This window comes from Giraffa tippelskirchi, chromosome 3, assembly GCF_054371585.1.
Source record: "Giraffa tippelskirchi isolate mGirTip1 chromosome 3, T2T-mGirTip1v1.2.pri, whole genome shotgun sequence".
In the NCBI taxonomy this organism is placed as follows: Eukaryota; Metazoa; Chordata; class Mammalia; order Artiodactyla; family Giraffidae; genus Giraffa; species Giraffa tippelskirchi.
In genome coordinates this window covers 191821638-191840465 of record NC_137277.1, presented here as the reverse complement: position 1 = coordinate 191840465, position 18828 = coordinate 191821638, and the positions used below count along the sequence as shown (strand labels likewise).

Sequence of the window (18828 nt, the reverse complement as noted above, 5' to 3'; positions counted from 1 at the left end):
TTAAATTTTTTTGTTATTAAAAACGTTATAAATTTAACTCTTCCAGTTTTAATCACATTCTGTAGTTTTAATTTGCAAAGTTTTTATTTTCTAAGTATTTGATAATATTTTTATTATTCTTTAATCAAGTAGTTATTTAAAAGAGTGCTTTTAATTTCCAAGTAATTATGGCTTTTTGCTCTTAATGTGAATTTTTAGTTTTATTATATTATGGTCAGAAAGTGTGGTCTATACAATTTTCCTTTATTTGGATTTTATTAATAATTTTCGGTTGCTAAATATTTTACAATTTTGTCTAAGAAGATCATATATCAATTAACTCTATTAAAAGAGTTTATGGGTTGACAGAGTTAAAAAAAGCATTTAGAATATTGGTAGTTTTCAAATACTTTTTTTGGTGCCACGGAAGCTTTTGTTCAAAGGAAATACTCATTTATAAATAAAACAGACCACAAAATAGAACAGTTCTGGTGTTCTGGGGAGGCACAGGTAGGCGGTAGTGGGAAGCGAGAGCCCAGCTCACTAGACTCTTCTTTCCTCTTGGCTCTCTGTGGCGCTCCTTAAAGATGACGGAGGAGTGGTTCAGAGATGTACCATGAAGGACTCGACCTGCTGCTGCTGGCTCTGAAGACGTGGACCACGAGCCAAGGACTGCGCTGGTCTCTGAACACTGGGAATGGCCCTCTGCTGAATTCTGACAACAGCTTGAAGGAACAGAAAAGACTCTCAAGTCTCCAGAAGGAACACAGCCTGCTGACACCCTAATTTTAGTCATGAAACCTTAATCGAACTTCTAACCTACAAAACTGTAAGAGAATAAATCTAAAAAAAAAAAAGGGAGTAAATCTCTGTTGTTTTAAGCCACTAAATTTGTGGCAATGATTACTACAGAAACAGAACACTAATAGATAGGAATGGATCACTGTTAATATTTTAACTGCATCCCTATCTTGGTCCATCACCTTTCCGGACAAGTTTATAGTGCTTATCGTTATTGTAGAACACAGGCCCATATTCATAAACTAACATAAAAACAGTGAGTATTTTTAAGCTGTTAATATGTTAATGATTTCAGATCTATGCATAAAACTATCTCTGCTGTTACACTCTGAGACGGAGGCGTTCCTAGGAGCTGTCGCGCTCTGATCTGGAAGAAGGAAAGGAATTTCATAAAAGCTGTTCTTCTCTGTATTATCGTTTCTTAATCTAAAATCCCAGATTATTTTATTTTTAAAAAAATTCAATTTTGATTGAAGGAGAATTACACTATTGTGTTGGTTTCCACCCTACATCAACATGGATTAGCCATAGGTATACGTATGTCCCCTTCCTCTTGAGCCTCTCTCCTGGCATTTTCTTTTTGAATCAGGTTATCTACGTCATTCTAGTTTTAACAAATGTGATAAATTCCAGAGCCACTGGATACTCACAGTTTTCAAACCTTCCAAGGATGGGGAAAATGTGTCCCTCAATCAGATCAAGAGCTCACCTTCACTGACCAAACACATAGCTTTCAAACCTTCCAAGGATGGGGAAATGTGTCCCTCAATCAGATCAAGAGCTCACCTTCACTGACCAAACACATAGCTTTCACAGGGACTCACTTATTCAAATCGATCTCGTAAGTCTGCATGTGTGGCCTGTCCCCAGTCTTGTCTGGGTCCCATCGATAGATGGCAAACTTCTTGACTCGTGGTGCTGCGGCTGCAGCTGTCTGGGCCCCGCGGCAGGCCTGAAATTAAAAAAGTTCACGAGAAGGAAAAAAAGAATCATTAAAAATGCAAGATAAATCCTCCTTAGTTGACACTATAAACTGCAATACTGGAGACAAACTCGTACATTTCTGACACAGTCTTCCCGGGAACCACAGCCATCCACGATCCAGGCATGGCACTAAGCGACTCTAATAGGCCAGCGATGGCGCTGGGGCCGGTGAGATGGCGCTGAATACACACACACAGCCTCTGCCCTCAGAGAAATCAGTCTGCAGGGAGCAAGAAGAGGAATGAAATACTCGTAATAAAATACAGCGAGGGAAGAATGCAGCAGAGATTTACACTAGTCCAAGTGGTCAGGGAGGCCTCTGTAAATGATACCTAAGCTGAGGCTTGATGACTAGGGATGAAGGGCAAGGAGAGGGGCATTACAAGCTGAAGGAACAGCATGTGCGGAGGCCTGGGTGGGAGAGCACAGACCCCTGTGAGGACCGAGGACCCCCACTGAGCAGCAGGGGCCCTGAGGAGGGATGAGACCGGGCAGACTCCGGGAAGGCAAGACAGACTTCTAAATTTTGATCTTATCCTAAGAGCAATGAGAAGCTAACAAAAATTTATCAGGTGGGTGACATAATCATTTTATTTTTGAGAAGAACATCACTGGCTTACAAAGGAAGAATCGTCAGATGACATCTGGAGAAATCAGTTAGAAATCTACTGCGGTGGTCAAAATGAGATGCTGGCCAAAATTAGATTAGGCATTTTATCTGAACCATTATTTAAAAAAAGCACCAAAGCCTAAGTGGCTAACACAACAAACATTTACTTCTCACGGTTCTGGAGGCTAGAAGTCCAAGAGCCAGGTGTCAGCAGATGTGGTGTCTAAGTGAGGACAGACAGCTGCATCCTGCTCTGTTGTGGTCCTTTAATGGACCGGAACTTGGGGGTACAGAGTCGACCGATAAGAAAGTGAAAGAAGGAAGAAAAGAGGCTGAGCCGCATGAAGGGGACAGAGAGAGAGAGAGAGAGAGAGAGAGAGACGGGGACCAGTGCTCTGATGGAACAAAGGCGTTTATTCAACATATTGTGGGCATATATATACTCTCTTACAAGATAGCCCTTTTTAGCTGAGACAGGGATCAAAAATCCAACAAGTCATCTAGAAAGCTAGAGGCTAGAATCATTCTCAAGAGAGGGGGTTGTAAAAGTTACTTTACATATCAGAAAGGAGGAGAGTTGTAAATGGCTGCTGTTCACCATATGGAATTTCCATACGAATGAGATACATGAATTTCTATTATCCCCCAAAGCCGGCTTGCCAGCTCTCTGGCACCTGTATTCAGGTGCTGTTAAGGAACACAGAATTCATGCAAGACTGAAAACAGCACACAGGAAGCCTCCTGTTGAATGTATCCTGACACTGCTCCATCTTCAAATGCTGGAAAGAGATCCCAGCTCTTTCCTTCTTTCTATAAGGGCATTAACTCCATCACACAGGTCCTGCCCTCATGACCTAATCTAACCCTAATTCCCTCTCAAAGGCCCCAAGTGCAAATACCACCACACTGGGGATTAGGAGTTCTGGGGGAAGACAAGCAATCCACCCATAGCAGGACAGCTATGCAGAGCAGTACAGGGAAGAAGATAAAGCGTACTGGATCTGAAAACGAGATAAAATCTGGGAACTAACAAACAGCAGAGACCTGCTCTCTGATGGGTCTGTCCCATCTCCTGGGCATTTACAGCCTGTGACAGTCGGTGTCACACGGCGAGCCACGAGGCCCTGGAGTGCCACCAGGGCTGCTGGGAGAGGACAAGGTTAAGAGGGGGGCCTGGCTTCCCTCCCTCCTTCAAACAGAACAGCCTCCCCATACAAACGTATTTGCCAAAAGGGTGCTTAGCTCAAAAAGTTTCCTATTTAAATTTATACTCATCTTAAAAGCCACTATTTATTATTGCCAGGCACTGTATTAAATACTTTATGACTCCACTGAATCTTTATTTTTAAAGATGAGAAAAATGAGGCTCAGAGATCAAGTGATGGGCCCGTGATTCCCGGGCTGAAACCCAGGTCTGGCTCCAGAACCCATGTTCCCAAACACTGTTCTCTTTATCTGGGAATCTTCTCAGGTCTCTTGTGTTTTCTCCTCTTTACATCCTAACTCCTTAAGGTCGTGTGTATTAGTCAGGGTTCTCCAGGGAAACAGAACCAATGGTGTGTACCTACATGTACACATGTGAAAAGAGGTTTAGTATAAAGAATCGGCTCACGTGACTACGGGGAATTGGCTCATGTGATTATGGGGATAACGAGTCCTAAGATCTGCAGCTGGCAAGCTGGAGAGCCAACGATGCAGCCCCAGTTCAAAGGTCAACACGCTCAAGACCCAGGAAGAGTTGTTATTTCAAGTCCAAAGGCAAGAAAAAGAAATCAATATCCCAGCCTGGAAGAGGGACTGCCTCTTATTTGAAGGAGGGCCAGTTTTTGTTCTATTCGTATCTTCAATTGACTGGATAAAGCTCATCCATGTTAGAAAGGGCAATATGCTTTACTCAGTCTATCATATTTTTTTAAACATAATTAAAAACTTTTAAACAATTTAATTTTTTAAAAAGATTTTATTTTCTGGCCACATTGTGCAGCTTGTGAGATCTTAGTTCCCTAACCAAGGGCTGAACCTGGGTCCTTGGCAGTGAAAGCCTTAAGTCTTAACTGCTGGACCACCAGAGAATTCCCTCAAGTATTCTAATACAACTTTAAGGGTTACTTTCCATTTACAGTTATTACAAAAGACTGGCTATAGTCCCCGTGTTGTACGGTGCCTCCTTGAGCCCATCTTCCACCTGCTCTCTCACCCCCCGCCCCGCCCCCCCGGTAACCATGTTCGCTCTCTGGATCTGTGAGTCTGCTGCCTTTTTTGTTTTGTTCGGTATTTTGCTGTGTTTCTAAGATTCCACATATAAATTATATCATATAATAATTGTCTTCCTCTGTCAACCTATCACTTAAAACGTTAAACTCATTCACAAACACTCTCACTGAAACACCCAGAAACACATTTGACCAAATATCTGGGCCCAGTCAAGTTGATACAGAACATGTACCAGCATGGAACCCTACACTTTACATATCTTTTACGTCTCCCAGCACACGTGGTCCAGGCCTCTGCATGCAGCAGTTCAATCCACGGTTAGGAAAGATCGAAGAACAGAGCGAACACCGAGTGTTAGAGTGGTGCACGCACGCGGTTTATCTTAAATGTTCCTGGAGGAGGCAGGGCACCCACTCCAGTGTTCCTGCCTGGAGAACCCACGGACAGAGGAGCCTGGTGGGCTGCAGTCCACGGGGTCGCAAAGAGTCGGACACGACTGAAGCGACTCAGCATGCACGCAAACCTTTAAGACACCTGTCAAGATGTTCTGGGTTCAGATACTCATTAAGAAAAAAACTTGAGACAGAACAAGAATGAAAAAAAAATGGAAGTGTTTTGGCAACTGTGTGGACGTGTGTATCTTTAAAGAACACAGATTGCTCTGCCAGTAGAAATCTGTACATCCATTACTATGCATAATTTTTATTAATCAAAAATAATTTTCTCCCCACTTCCACTAATTGTTAAACAAATACAGAAAATGCCTTTACTTTGGTGTACCTTTGTCAGAGTCAAATAACATCAAGTACATAAATACCAACTACAGACTCAAATAACACCATAAACACATTAAATGGTGTTTAATAAATGATCACTATGGCCCTAAAAAAAAAAAAAATGTACCTTAAAAGGCTGAACAGTGCAACCTACAGTAAGCCACTAAGAAATAGTAACCCCCCTGTCTGTGGCGTTCCCGCACAATGAGTGCTAAGCCGCCCCCACCCCACAGCCCATGAAGCCCTTTTGCATTAGGCAGACCAAGCAATGCAGACACCACACCGAGTCCTGAGAGCTTCTACTGTGGCCGTGAGGAGGGTGAAGTCCAGGCCAAAGAGCACTTTGCAAGAAATGCAATGGGGTTTATTACTGGCTGGCAAAATCCACCCCAAATTAAATAAAGCTGAAGATATCAGCCCTCAGTACGGGAAGAAAATGTATGAAGAAAATGAAAGTGAAGATGAAGATGAAAGCTGTATTTTTTTTTAATTTTTTATTTATGTATAATATATGTAGATACATATTGTCACCCTTATTCAGGAATATAGATTATTCCCGTTTACAGATGAGGAAGCTGAAGGTCAGAAAGGTTAAGTGACATGATAAAGTGAAAGTGAAAGTGGAGTCGCTCAGACTCTTGGACTGCAGCCCACCAGGCTCCTCCGTCCATGGAATTCTCCAGGCAAGAGTACTGGAGTGGGGTGCCATTGCCTTCTCCATGAAAGCTGTATTTTAGCAAATCACCAAGCTGGTGAAGATCATTAAAAAAGGAAAGTCATTTCTGCAAATGAACACTTGTCAACTAGGGACTCCATTTTGTGAATGTCAGGAATGTTTGGCTGACGCCACCTTGTGGTAATTAAGAGGAGGTGAACAGATTCTTGAAGACAGATTTTGGCCGCGCCCTAACGTCGCGCAGGATCTGTTGCCCAGAACCACTGCCCTTGGCAGTGAAAAGGGGAGTCCTAACCACTGGACTGCGGAGAGTTCCCTGCTGAAGGTATTAGCTCCAGCAAGCTTTTGCTCGCTTAACGCTCCCTCACTCTTTTTTGGGGACTTCCCTGGTGGCTCAGATAGTAAAGCGTCTGCCTACAATGTGGGAGACCTGGGTTTGATCCCTGAGTTGGGAAGATCCCCTGCAGAAGGGACCGGCAACCCGCTCCAGCACCCTGGCCTGGAGAATCCCACGGACGGAGGGAGCTGGCCGGCTACAGCCTAAGGGGTTGCAGAGTCGGACACGACTGAGCGACTTCACTTCTCCACGCTTTTTTGTGAGATTCAATGAGGCACATTCATTACAATAAATTCACCAACTTTAAGGGTTACTGTGATGACTTTTGATAAAATTGTAGAACCATCACCACAATCACAACAGAACATTTCCATTAAGAAAGTTTTCTAGTGTTTCTCTGCAGTCAGCGGCCCCTCCCTACCCTCAGCGACTGACTGGCTTTCTATCACTGCAGATCTGCCTCTGACAGACTCCATATAAACACCATGAGATCACACATGGTGGGCCTGGCTTCTCTTGCTTCACAAAATGCTTCTGAGATTCATTCATGTTGCTGCATATACTCACAGACTGTTGCTTTTTTTTTTTTTTTAATTAACACCTTTCATAGGAAATAACTGTGCATTTATAAGAAATAATACTGAGATCTCATTTGCCCTTTACTCGATTTCCCTCAGTGGTAACAATGCACAAAACTACAGCACAACGGTACAACCAGAATATTAACCCCGATCTAGTTAAGGTATGGCTTCCCGGGTTGCTCAGCTGGTAAAGAATCTGCCTGTAACACAGGAGAGTTCGATCCCTGGGTTGGGAAGATCCCCTGGAGAAGGGAACAGCTACCCACTCCAGTGTTCTGGCCTGGAAAATTCCATGGACTCTACAGTCCATGGTATTGCCAAGAGTCGGACACGAGTACAGAACATTACTTCCATCATCACAAAGATCTGCTTTTTTACAGTCACAGGCCCCTCAGACCTCCCATCCCCACTCCTTCACCCTTAGCAACTACTAATCTGTTACACTTCTATAATCCTGTCATTTTAAAACAGTTATATAATGTAATCATCTCTTATGTAACTTGGGGGGGGATAACTCTATGGAGACTCAGCCAAGTTACATGCCTCAACAAATTTCTTTTTATTACCCAGTAGTGTTCCATGGTCCGATGAACCACAGTTAAGCCATCCAACAACTGGAAGACTGTTTCCACATTTGAGGCTATTATGAATAAAGCTGTAATGAACATTTGTGGACAAATTTCTATGTGAACATAAGTCTCCATTTCTCAGGGATAAATACCCAGGAGGGCAACTGCCGGTATTAGAAAAGGCAGTTCAGTTCAGTCGCTCAGTCGTGTCCGACTCTTTGCGACTCCATGAATCGCAGCACGCCAGGCCTCCCTGTCCATCACCAACTCCCTGAGTCCACCCAAACCCATGTCCATCGACTTGGTGATGCCATCCAGCCATCTCATCCTCTGTTGACCCCTTCTCCTCCTGCCCCCAATCTTTCCCAGCATTAGGGTCTTTTCCAATGAGTCAACTCTTCACATGAGGTGGACAAAGTATTGGAGTCTCAGCTTCAACATCAGTCCTTCCAATGAACACCCAGGACTGATCTCCTTTAGGATGAACTGGTTGGATCTCCTTGCACTCCAAGGGACTCTCAAGAGTCTTCTCCAACACCACAGTTCAAAAGCATCAATTCTTCAGCGCTCAGCTTTCTTCACAGTCCAACTCTCACATCCATACATGATCACTGGAAAAACCATAGCCTTGACTAAATGGACCTTTGTTGCCAAAGTAATGTCTCTGCTTTTAAATATGCTATCTAGGTTGGTCATAAATTTCCTTCCAAGGGGTAAGGGTCTTTTAATTTCATGGCTGCAAGCACCACCTGCAGTGATTTTGGAGTCCCCCAAAATAAAGTCTGTCACTGTTTCCCCATCTATTTCCTATGAAGTGATGGGACCAGATGCCATGATATTAGTTTTCTGAATGTTGAGCTTTAAGCCAACTTTTTCACTCTCCTCTTTCACTTTCATCAAGAGGCTCTTTAGTTCTTCTTCGCCTTCTGCCATAAGGGTGGTGTCGTCTGCATATATGAGGTTACTGATATTTCTCCCGGCAATCTTGATTCCAGCTTGTGTTTCTTCCAGCCCAGCGTTTCTCATGATGTACTCTGCATATAAGTTAAATAAGCAGGGTGACAATATACAGCCTTGACGGACTCCTTTTCCTATTTGGAACCAGTCTGTTGTTCCATGTCCAGCTCTAACTGTTGCTTCCTGACCTGCATACAGGTTTCTCAAGAGACAGGTCAGATGGTCTGGTATTCCTATCTCTTTCAGAATCTTCCACAGTTTATTGTGATCCACACAGTCAAAGGCTTTGGCATAGTCAATAAAGCAGAAATAGATGTTTTTCTGGAACTCTCTTGCTTTTTCGATGATCCAGCGGATGTTGGCAACTTGATCTCTGGTTCCTCTGCCTTTTCTCTGGTTCCTCTGCCTTTTCTAAAACCAGCTTGAATATCTGGAAGTTCACGGTTCACATATTGCTGGAGCCTGGCTTGGAGAATTTTGAGCATTACTTTACTAGCGTGTGAGATGAGTGCAATTGTGCAGTAGTTCGAGCATTCTTTGGCATTGCCTTTCTTTGGGATTGGAATCAAAACTGACCTTTTCCAGTCCTGTGGCCACTGCTGAATTTTCCAAATTTGCTGGCATATTGAGTGCAGCACTTTCACAGCATCATCTTTCAGGATTTGAAGTAGTTCAACTGGAATTCCATCACCTCCACTAGCTTTGTTCGTAGTGATGCTTTCTAAGGCCCACTTGATTTCACATTCCAGGATGTCTGGCTCTAGGTGAGTGATCACACCATCGTGACTATCTGGGTCGTGAAGATCTTTTTTGTACAGTTCTTATGTGTATTCTTGCCACTTCTTCTTAATATCTTCTGCTTCTGTTAGGTCCATACCATTTCTGTCCTTTTATCGAGCCCATCTTTGCATGAAATGTTCCCTTGGTATCTCTAATTTTCTTGAAGAGATTTCTAGTCTTTCCCATTCTGTTGTTTTCCTCTATTTCTTTGCATTGATCACTGAGGAAGGCTTTCTTATCTCTCCTTGCTATTCTTTGGAACTCTGCATTCAGATGGGAGGATCTTTCCTCTTCTCCTTTGCTTTTCACTTCTCTTCTTTTCCCAGCTATTTGTAAGGCCTCCTCAGACAGCCATTTTGCTTTTTTGCATTTCTTTTCCATGGGGATGGTCTTGATCCCTGTCTCCTGTACAATGTCACGAACCTCTGTCCATGGTTCATCAGGCACTCTATCAGATTTAGTCCCTTTAATCTCTTCGTTACTTCCACTGTATAATCATAAGGAATTTGATTTAGGTCATACCTGAATGGTCTAATGGTTTTCCCTACTTTCTTCAATTTCAGTCAGAATTTGGCAATAAGGAGTGCATGGTCTGAGCCACAGTCCGCTCCCAGTCTTGTTTTTGCTGACTATATGGAGCTTCTCCATCTTTGGCTCTAAAGAATACAATCCATCTGATTTTGGTGTTGGCCATCTGGTGATGTCCATGTGTAGAGTCTTCTCTTGTGTTGCAAGAGGGTATTTGCTATGACCAGTGAGTTCTCTTGGCAAAACTCTTGTTAGCCTTTGCCCTGCTTCATTCTGTACTCCAAGGCCAAATTTGCCTGTTACGCCAGGTGTCTCCTGACTTCCTACTTTTGCATTCTAGTCCCCTATAATGAAAAGGACATCTTCTTTGGGTGTTAGTTCTAAAAGGTTTTGTAGGTCTTCATAGAACTGTTCAACTTCAGCTTCTTCAGCGTTACTGGTCGAGGCACTGACTTGGATTACCATGATATTGAATGGCTTGCCTTGGAAACGGACAGAGATCATTCTGTCGTTTTTTAGATTGCATCCAAGAACTGCGTTTTGGACTCTCTTGTTGACTATGATGGCTACTCCACTTCTTCTAAGGGATTCCTGCCCACAGTAGTAGATATAATGGTCACCTGAGTTAAATTCACCCATTAACACCTCTAATACTTATATATATATTTTCTTCCTGTCCACTTTACAAAGAGGCAAAGGTCTAAACTTGATCATGAAGATCGTCCCCAAAGAAATTGTGTTTGCTTAGAAATCATTAAACACCCTCTTATTGTAAGGATGATGCAAGACAAAAACAAAACAGGTATGCATTGGAATAGAATATCGGAGTATCAGAAGGTGGTAAACCCCAACCTAAGTTTTGGGGTACCCCAAAGTATCACTAATTTTTTTCCAAAACAACTTAAATTAATTTTGAGTTAAAGCCATATTTTATATAACACTTGATACAGCAGGGGGGAGGCTAACAGGAATAAGGATAGAGGACACTGACATCCAAACAAACAGAGCAGGTTGCGGTTCTAACAGTGACGGCACTTCGCTCACCATGAGGACTGCACCAAGAGGTAACCCACGGATCACGGGAGAAGTGATTCAAAACCATTCCCTGAACAGTGAAATCTAAACATCTGTTCTGTAGGTGTTTGTAGTAGAAGTAAAAGTGGAAATAATAGCTTTCATCATCGAGCCTGTTACCATGTGCCTGACATTGTACTAAAGTATCTCTAATCTTTATGACATCTCTATCAGGAAAGCCTTTTTACTCTTAATTAAACAATAAGAATAAGGTCATAAAACATTTTTTTTTTTAATAAACTTATTTATTGAAGTTGGGGGCTAATTACTTTACAATATTGTAGTGGTTTTTGCCATACCTTGACATGAATCAGCCATGGGTTTACATGTGTTCCCCTTCCTGGACCCCCCTCCCACCTCCCTCCCCATCCCATCCCTCTGGGTCATCCCATTGCCCCAGCCCTGAGCGTTGGTCTCATGCATCGAACCTGGAATGGTGTTCTGTTTCACATATGATAATATACATGTTTCGATGCTATTCTCTCAGAACGTCCCACCCTCACCTTCTCCCTCAGAGTCCATAAGACTGTTCTATGCATCTGTGTCTCTTATTCTGTCTCACATATAGGGTTATCATTACCATCTTTCAAATTCCATATATATGCATTAGTATACTGTATTGAATGTGTTTTTCTTTCTGGCTTACTTCACTCTGTATAATGGGCTCCAGTTTCATCCATCTCAATAGAACTGATTCAAATGTATTCTTTTTAATGGCTGAGTAATATTCCATTGTGTATATGTACCACAGAAATTTTTTTTTTCCTCATATAATCAGCAAGATTTTAGGTGGCAGTTGGTCCAGATAGGCAAATTTGGCCTGGGAGTACAGAATGAAGCAGGGCAAAGGCTAACAGAGTTTTGCCAAGAAAACGCACTGGTCATAGCAAACACCCTCTTCCAGCAACACAAGAGAAGACTCTACACGTGGACATCACCAGATGGCCAACACCGAAATCAGACTGATTATATCCTCTGCAGCCAAAGATGGAAAAGCTCCATACAGTCAGCGAAAACAAGACCGGGAGCAGACTGTGGCTCAGGTCATGAACTGCTTATTGCCAAATTCAGACTTAAATTGAAGAAAGTAGGGAAAACCACTAGGCCATTCAGGTATGACCTAAATCAAATCCCTTACGATTATACAATGGAAGTGACAAATAGATTCAAGGCATTGGATCTGATATACAGAGTGTATGAAGAACTATGGATGGAGGTTCATGACATTGTACAGGAGGCAGTGATCAAGACCATCCCCAAGAAAAAGAAATGCAAAAAGGCAAAATGGTTGTCTGAGGAGGCCTTACAAATAGCTATGAAAAAAAGAGAAGCGAAAAGGAAAGGTATACCCATTTGAATGCAGAGTTCCAAAGAATAGCAAGGAGAGATAAGAAAGCATTCCTCAGTGATCAGTGCAAAGAAATAGAGGAAAACAACAGATTGGGAAAGACTAGAGATCTCTTCAAGAAAATCTGAGATACCAAGGGAACATTTCATGCAAAGATGGGCTTGATAAAGGACAGAAATGGTATGAACCTAACAGAAGCAGAAGATATTAAGAAGAGGTGGCAAGAATACACAGAAGAACTGTACAAAAAAGATCTCCATGACCCAGATAACCATAATGGTGTGATCACTTACCTAAAGCCAGACATCTGGAATGTGAAGTCAAATGGGCCTTAGGAAGCATCACCATGAACAAAGCTAGTGGAGGTGATGGAATTCCAGTTGAGCTATTTCAAATCCTGAAAGATGATGCTGTGAAAGTGCTGCACTCAACATGTCAGCAAATGTGGAAAACTCAGCAGTGGCCACAGGACTGGAAAAGGTCAGTTTTGATTCCAATCCCAAAGAAAGGCAATGCCAAAGAATGCTCAAACTACCGCACAATTGCACTCATCTCACATGCTAGCAAAGTAATGCTCAAAACTCTCCAAGCCAGGCTTCAACAGCACATGAACTCTGAAACTCCAGATGTTCAGCCTGGATTGAGGAAAGGCAGAGGAACTAGAGATCAAATTGCCAACATCCGCTGGATCACTGAAAAAGCAAGAGAGCTCCAGAAACACATGCACTGCTGCTGTACTGACTGCGCCAAAGCCCGTGACTGTCTGTGTTAGTCGCTCAGTCGTGTCCGACTCTTTGTGACCCCACGGACTGTAGCCCACCAGGCTCCTTTGTCCCTGGGATTCTCCAGGCAGGCATACTGGAGTGGGTTGCCATTTCCTTCTCCATGTGACTGTGTGGATCACAATAAACCGTGGAAAATTCTTTGAGATGGGAATACCAGACCACCTGACCTGCCTCCTGAGAAATCTGTATGCAGGTCAAGAAGCAGCAGTTAGAACTGGACATGGAATGACAGACTGGTTCCAAATAGGAAAAGGAGTCTGTCAAGGCTGTATATTGTCACCCTGCTTATTTAACTTATATGCAGAGTACATCACAAGAAACATTGGGCTGGAGGAAGCACAAGCTGGAGTCAAGATTGCCAGGAGAAATAACAATAACCTCAGATATGCAGATGACACCACCCTTATGGCAGAAAGCAAAGAACTAAACAGCCTCTTGATGAAAGTGGAAGAGGAGAGTGAAAAAGCTGGCTTAAAACTCAAAATTCAGAAAACTAATATCATGGCAAAGGACCATGAGAACTGACGCTGGAGTTAATAAAGCCACAGTCACTGGTGACCCTGACCCAAGTATTTTCCGTGAAGTGCTAAGGGTGAAAAGTCTGACTGGAATAGGTTCCTGAGAAGATGCAGAGAGATGAAGTGTGGTTGGTGAGTTTAGACACCTCTTGAGAAATTTTTCTATAAAGATGAGTGGAGAACTGGGGTGGTGGCTGGATATGGCTTTTTCTGAGATGAGAAAAATTATACCATGTTTGTGTGCTGCTGCTAATCTGATAGAAGGAAAACCTGATTATGCAGGGGCGAGAGGAGAATTTCTGGAATGCTCTCTTTGAATAAGCGATGTGACGAGAGCATGAGTGAAGAGTAGACAGAGAAGTGTTGCCAATTTCCCCACAGTGACAGGCAGACGTGAAGAGGTGGGCAAAAATTTGAGGTGTATTTTTTTGGCAGTCAACCTAGCAATTCATACTCCAAACCCTAGAGTGAGGCAGGTCCTTCAAAAGCATTTCTACCTCAATCTACAAAACTAAAGAGTATTCAAGGCTGAGCACACCTTTGTAGGACATCTTAGATAAGATGAAATCCACAGTTTAAAATTTAAGGGGAGAAGCAAGATCATCAACAACTGGACTGAAATGGAACTGAGAATAAGAAGGGTGAATTCTCCATCATGTTGAAGGCAGCCTGCTTGTTCTCTAGGAAAGCTTCCTTAAGGGGCAGGTTTGGAGCTAGATAGAGACAGGTTTGGAGGTGGGACAGAAAGGTGAGAAATGGAGAGGAGGAAGGCAGGGAGGTCCGTACAAACCTGAGGAAAACAAAAGGTCAGGCTTGTTTCTGAAATGTGTGAGTGGCACCGGTCAAAGCTCTACCACTTGGGAGTTGAATGTTCTTTGGCAAATTACATAACCTTTCTGACTTGAGTTCCTCCTTTGTAAGAAGGCTGGGAGTATTAACATCTACCTCAGAGGATTAAGTGGAGGGCCAAGCTTCTAGAATTGTTCAGAAAATAATTTCTGCTTTTCAATATTGGCAACCATATCAGTTCCTGTATTATTCTGATTGGCAGACAGATATCCTAACCTGCCAGTGCTAGGAGCAAAGATATACACAAATGAAAGTAGGTAGTAATCGCCCTCAAGGAATACATAGTCTAGACAAGAAAATGAAGCAACATCACAAGCAACAGTTAATACATCCCAGTTACAGACTTACAGGTGGAACTGTGGTTTGGTGGTGCAAACTAAAGCATCAAAGGAATTCAGAAGAGAAATCCTACTATGTTCTCGACTCCTAGGAATCTGAACATGCCCAGAGGCAATACACCAAGCTCATTACTTTTCAGGTGGCTTTTGAGGGTATGAACGCATATTCCTACAAGATGGTGAGTGTGGGGGCAAAATCTTCTGTTTTCTCTGCCCTCGGGGCCCTAGGATGGCCTCACCAGGAATTACAACACTGACCTATGAAACCAGCCTTCTCTGTAATTCATTCTTGGAAGAGGGACCTGAGCTTTAGAACTCACTCTCATTGGTGGGGCTCTCACAACTTGACTGCTTGCTCAGCAACTATAAAAGGAACTGATAAACAAGGTCATTATCAATCACCAATTTAATGCTCAGAGGGCACCAGCTTGAGGCTCTGGTAGGCAAACCTCACTCCCATACCCGCTTTTCAGAATGACTGTAAAATGACTAGTCCAAATTCATGAACAGCATACTGGAAAGAATTAGCATTAGAAGATAGGCCATAGGCACTGTGTTGTAAAACCGGAGCAATTACTTAACACGAAATGTACTTTCACGTGAGTGCAAGAAGAGGACAGAGACGAATGTATTTTGCACGCCTATCACGTGTCTTCATCTGTGCTAGGAGTTTTTCACACATTATGTTCAAAACAGTGAGTTTAGGTCCTAGATCAACTGGTTCTTGGCTGTGATATTTTAAGCAAGTGAAAAAAAATCTTTCTGGGGCCCTCAGTTTTCAAATCTCTAAAAAGGAGGTTAGAATTCCTGCTCACCCACCTCACAGGCTTTTTTTTAACAGAGGAAAAAGGTTTGAAAGGGATTTGTAAAACCTTAGTCTTCGATACACACAGATGCAATGGCCGTTTCCCTCCCCCTTCTCCATGTTCCCCTCTTCCTGACAGTACAAGGGACGTGGAGAAAAACTATCAACCACCCTGAACGATATAACCTCTGGATCCGATCCAAGTCCGAACGGTGAGGTCGGTACTGCGACACCGAGGAGACCGCGGTGTATGGGGGCCGCTTCTCCCTTCTCCTGCGCTTTCCCTCTTGCCCGAGCTCCCAACCGTCCCCCCTCAGGGGCCCCAGGCCCTGCCCTTCACGCCCCGGCGGCTCTGTCTCCCAGCGGCGACTGTCTGGGGGCAGAACAAGGACTGGCGTCCAAACGCTTGCATTCGCGCTCCGCTTCCACCAGTCAGTCGTCACTCGCTCGCCATGTGACCTTGGACGATCAAGCGCCCTACTAACCTTTTTTCCCCATGTCTAAAAATCCCTCTCTGCCCGGACCACCGCGCAGGCGGCAGAGAGGTGCAAAAAGAAACCGGGGCCAGAACCCCGGCCGGCGGGGGCGGGTCGCGCTCCTCCCGGGGCCTGCCCCGGGGCCCCTCAACCCCCGCCCCTCACGTGCAGGCCGTCTCCGCGACCTCCACGCCAGCGTTCGCCCCCCGCCCGCGCCGCGGCTCACCTGCAGGCGGGCCCAGCTGAGGGCTGCGGCCGAGAACGGGCGCCTCAAGGAGAGAGCGACGACCGCCGCCATCTTGGCTCCTGACGTCGAGCCCCACCCCTCGAGCCCGAAGTCGCGCTCCGCCGGCGTCCCGTCGAGCACCGCGGCGCCACGCCAGGGCCCAGGGCCCCGCCAGCCGCGCAGGCGCCGCCGGGTGAGCGGGGCTTCCGGTCCCCGAGGGGGCGGGGGGAAGACGAGGGAACCAATGCGAGCATGGCCCACTCGGCTTCCCAGTGTGGAAGGTGACCTTCCCAGAGGAAAGGGGCGGGACTTGAGGGGCAGTCGCTGGAAGGGGCGGGGCTAAATACGCGAGGGGGCGGGGCCCTTCGATCCAAGTCCTGTCCGGGTTTTAACCCCTTTCTTCCGTTCAGTTCAGTCGCTCAGTCGTATCCGAATCTTTGCTACCCCGTGGACTGCAGCACGCCAGGCCTCCCTGTCCATCACCAACTTCTGGAGTATACTCAAACTCATGTCCATCGAGTCGGTGATGCCATCCAACCATCTCATCCTCTGTCGTCCCCTTCTTCTCCCGCCTTCAATCTTTCCCAGCATCGGAGTCTTTTCCAGTGAGTCAGCCCTTCACATCAGTTCAGTTCAGTTCAGTCGCTCAGTCGTGTCCGACTCTTTGCGACCCCATGAATCGCAGCACGCCAGGCCTCTCTGTCCATCACTAACTCCCGGAGTCCACCCAAACCCATGTCCATCGAGTCGGTGATGCCATCCAACCATCTCATTCTCTGTCGTCCCCTTCTCCTCCTCTTGCCCCCAATCCTTCCCAGTATCAGGGTCTTTTCCAATGAGTCAACTCTTCGCATGAGGTGGCCAAAGTATTGGAGTTTCAGCTTCAACATCAGACCTTCCAATGAACACCCAGGACTGATCTCCTTTAGGATGGCCTGGTTGGATCTCCTTGCAGTCCAAGGGACTCTCAAGAGTCTTCTCCAACACCACAGTTCAAAAGCATCAATTCTTCGGTGCTCAGCTTTCTTCACCATCCAACTCTCACATCCATACATGACCACTGGAAAAACCATAGCCTTGACTAGACGGACCTTTGTTGGCAAAGTAATGTCTCTGCTTTTAAATATGCTATCTAGGTTGGTCATAACCTTCCTTCCAAGGAGTAAGCGTCTTTTAACTTCATGGCTGCAATCACCATCAGCAGTGATTTTGGAGCCCCAAAAAATAAAGTCTGACACTGTTTCCACTGTTTCCCCATCTATTTCCCATGAAGTGATGGGACTAGATGCCATGATCTTAGTTTTCTGAACGTTGAGCTTTAAGCCAACTTTTTCACTCTCCTCTTTCACTTTCATCAAGAGGCTCTTTAGTTCTTTGCTTTCTGCCATAAGAGTGGTGTCATCTGCATATCTGAGGTTATTGATATTTCTCCGGGCAATCTTGATTCCAGCTTGTGTTTCTTCCAGCCCAGTGTTTCTCATGATGCACTCTGCATATAAGTTAAATAAGCAGGGTGACAATATGCAGCCTTGACGGACTCCTTTTCCTATTTGGAACCAGTCTGTTGTTCCATGTCCAGCTCTAACTGTTGCTTCCTGACCTGCATACAGGTTTCTCAAGAGACAGGTCAGATGGTCTGGTATTCCCATCTCTTTCAGAATTTTCCACAGTTTATTGTGATCCACACAGTCAAAGGCTTTGGCATAGTCAATAAAGCAGAAATAGATGTTTTTCTGGAACTCTCTTGCTTTTTCGATGATCCAGTGGATATTGGCAATTTGATCTCTCGTTCCTCTGCCTTTTCTAAAACCAACTTGAACATCTTGGAAGTTCACGGTTCACGTATTGCTGAAGCCTGGCTTGGAGAATTTTGAGCATTACTTTACTAGCATGTGAGATGAGTGCAATTGTGCAGTAGTTCGAGCATTCTTTGGCATTGCCTTTCTTTGGGATTGGAATCAAAACTGACCTTTTCCAGTCCTGTGGCCACTGCTGAGTTTTCCAGATTTGCTGGCATATTGAGTGCAGCACTTTCACAGCTTCATCTTTCAGGACTTGAAATAGCTCAACTGGAATTCCATCGCCTCCACTAGCTTTGTTCATAGTGATGCTTTCTCGGGCACATTTGACTTCACATTCCAGGATGTCTGGCTCTAGGTGAGTGATCACACCATCGTGATTATCTGGGTCATGAAGATCTTTTTTGTACAGTTCTTCTGTGTATTCTTGCCACCTCTTCTGAATATCTTCTGCTTCTGTTAGGTCCATACCATTTCTGTCCTTTATCAAGCCCATCTTTGCATGAAATGTTCCCTTGGTATCTCTAATTTTCTTGAAGAGATCTCTAGTCTTTCCCATTCTGTTGTTTTCCTCTATTTCTTTGCATTGATCACTGAGGAAGGCTTTCTTATCGCTCCTTGCTCTTCTTTGGAACTCTGTATTCAGATGGGAATATCTTTTCTTTTCTCCTTTGCTTTTCACTTCTCTTCTTTTCCCAGCTATTTGTAAGGCCTCCTCAGACAGTCATTTTGCTTTTTTGCATTTCTTTTCCATGGGGATTTTCTTGATCCCTGTCTCCTGTACAATATCACGAACCTCTGTCCATAGTTCATCAGAC

At 44.3% G+C, this 18828-nt stretch overlaps 1 protein-coding gene across 3 annotated transcripts in view; it reads right to left on the bottom strand.

Moving 5' to 3' along the window:
- SDHB (succinate dehydrogenase complex iron sulfur subunit B) overlaps window positions 1-16311 on the bottom strand; it is a 33611-nt gene extending 17300 nt beyond the window's left edge. Inside the window, exons 1-3 of one of the 3 annotated variants that reach the window (XM_081575012.1) lie at window positions 16212-16311; window positions 1605-1732; window positions 595-704 (exon numbers count right to left, since the gene is read on the bottom strand). Coding sequence is in view for 1 of the 3 variants with exons in the window: in XM_081575009.1 (XP_081431135.1) it covers window positions 1605-1732; window positions 16212-16283 (200 nt within the window). In the remaining 2 variants the exon portion in view is untranslated. Of the gene's footprint in view, window positions 1-594; window positions 705-1566; window positions 1733-16211 lie in introns of all 3 variants that reach the window. The other 2 variants (XM_081575011.1, XM_081575009.1) reach the window with 2 other exon arrangements.
- Window positions 16312-18828: the final 2517 nt, after the last annotated feature.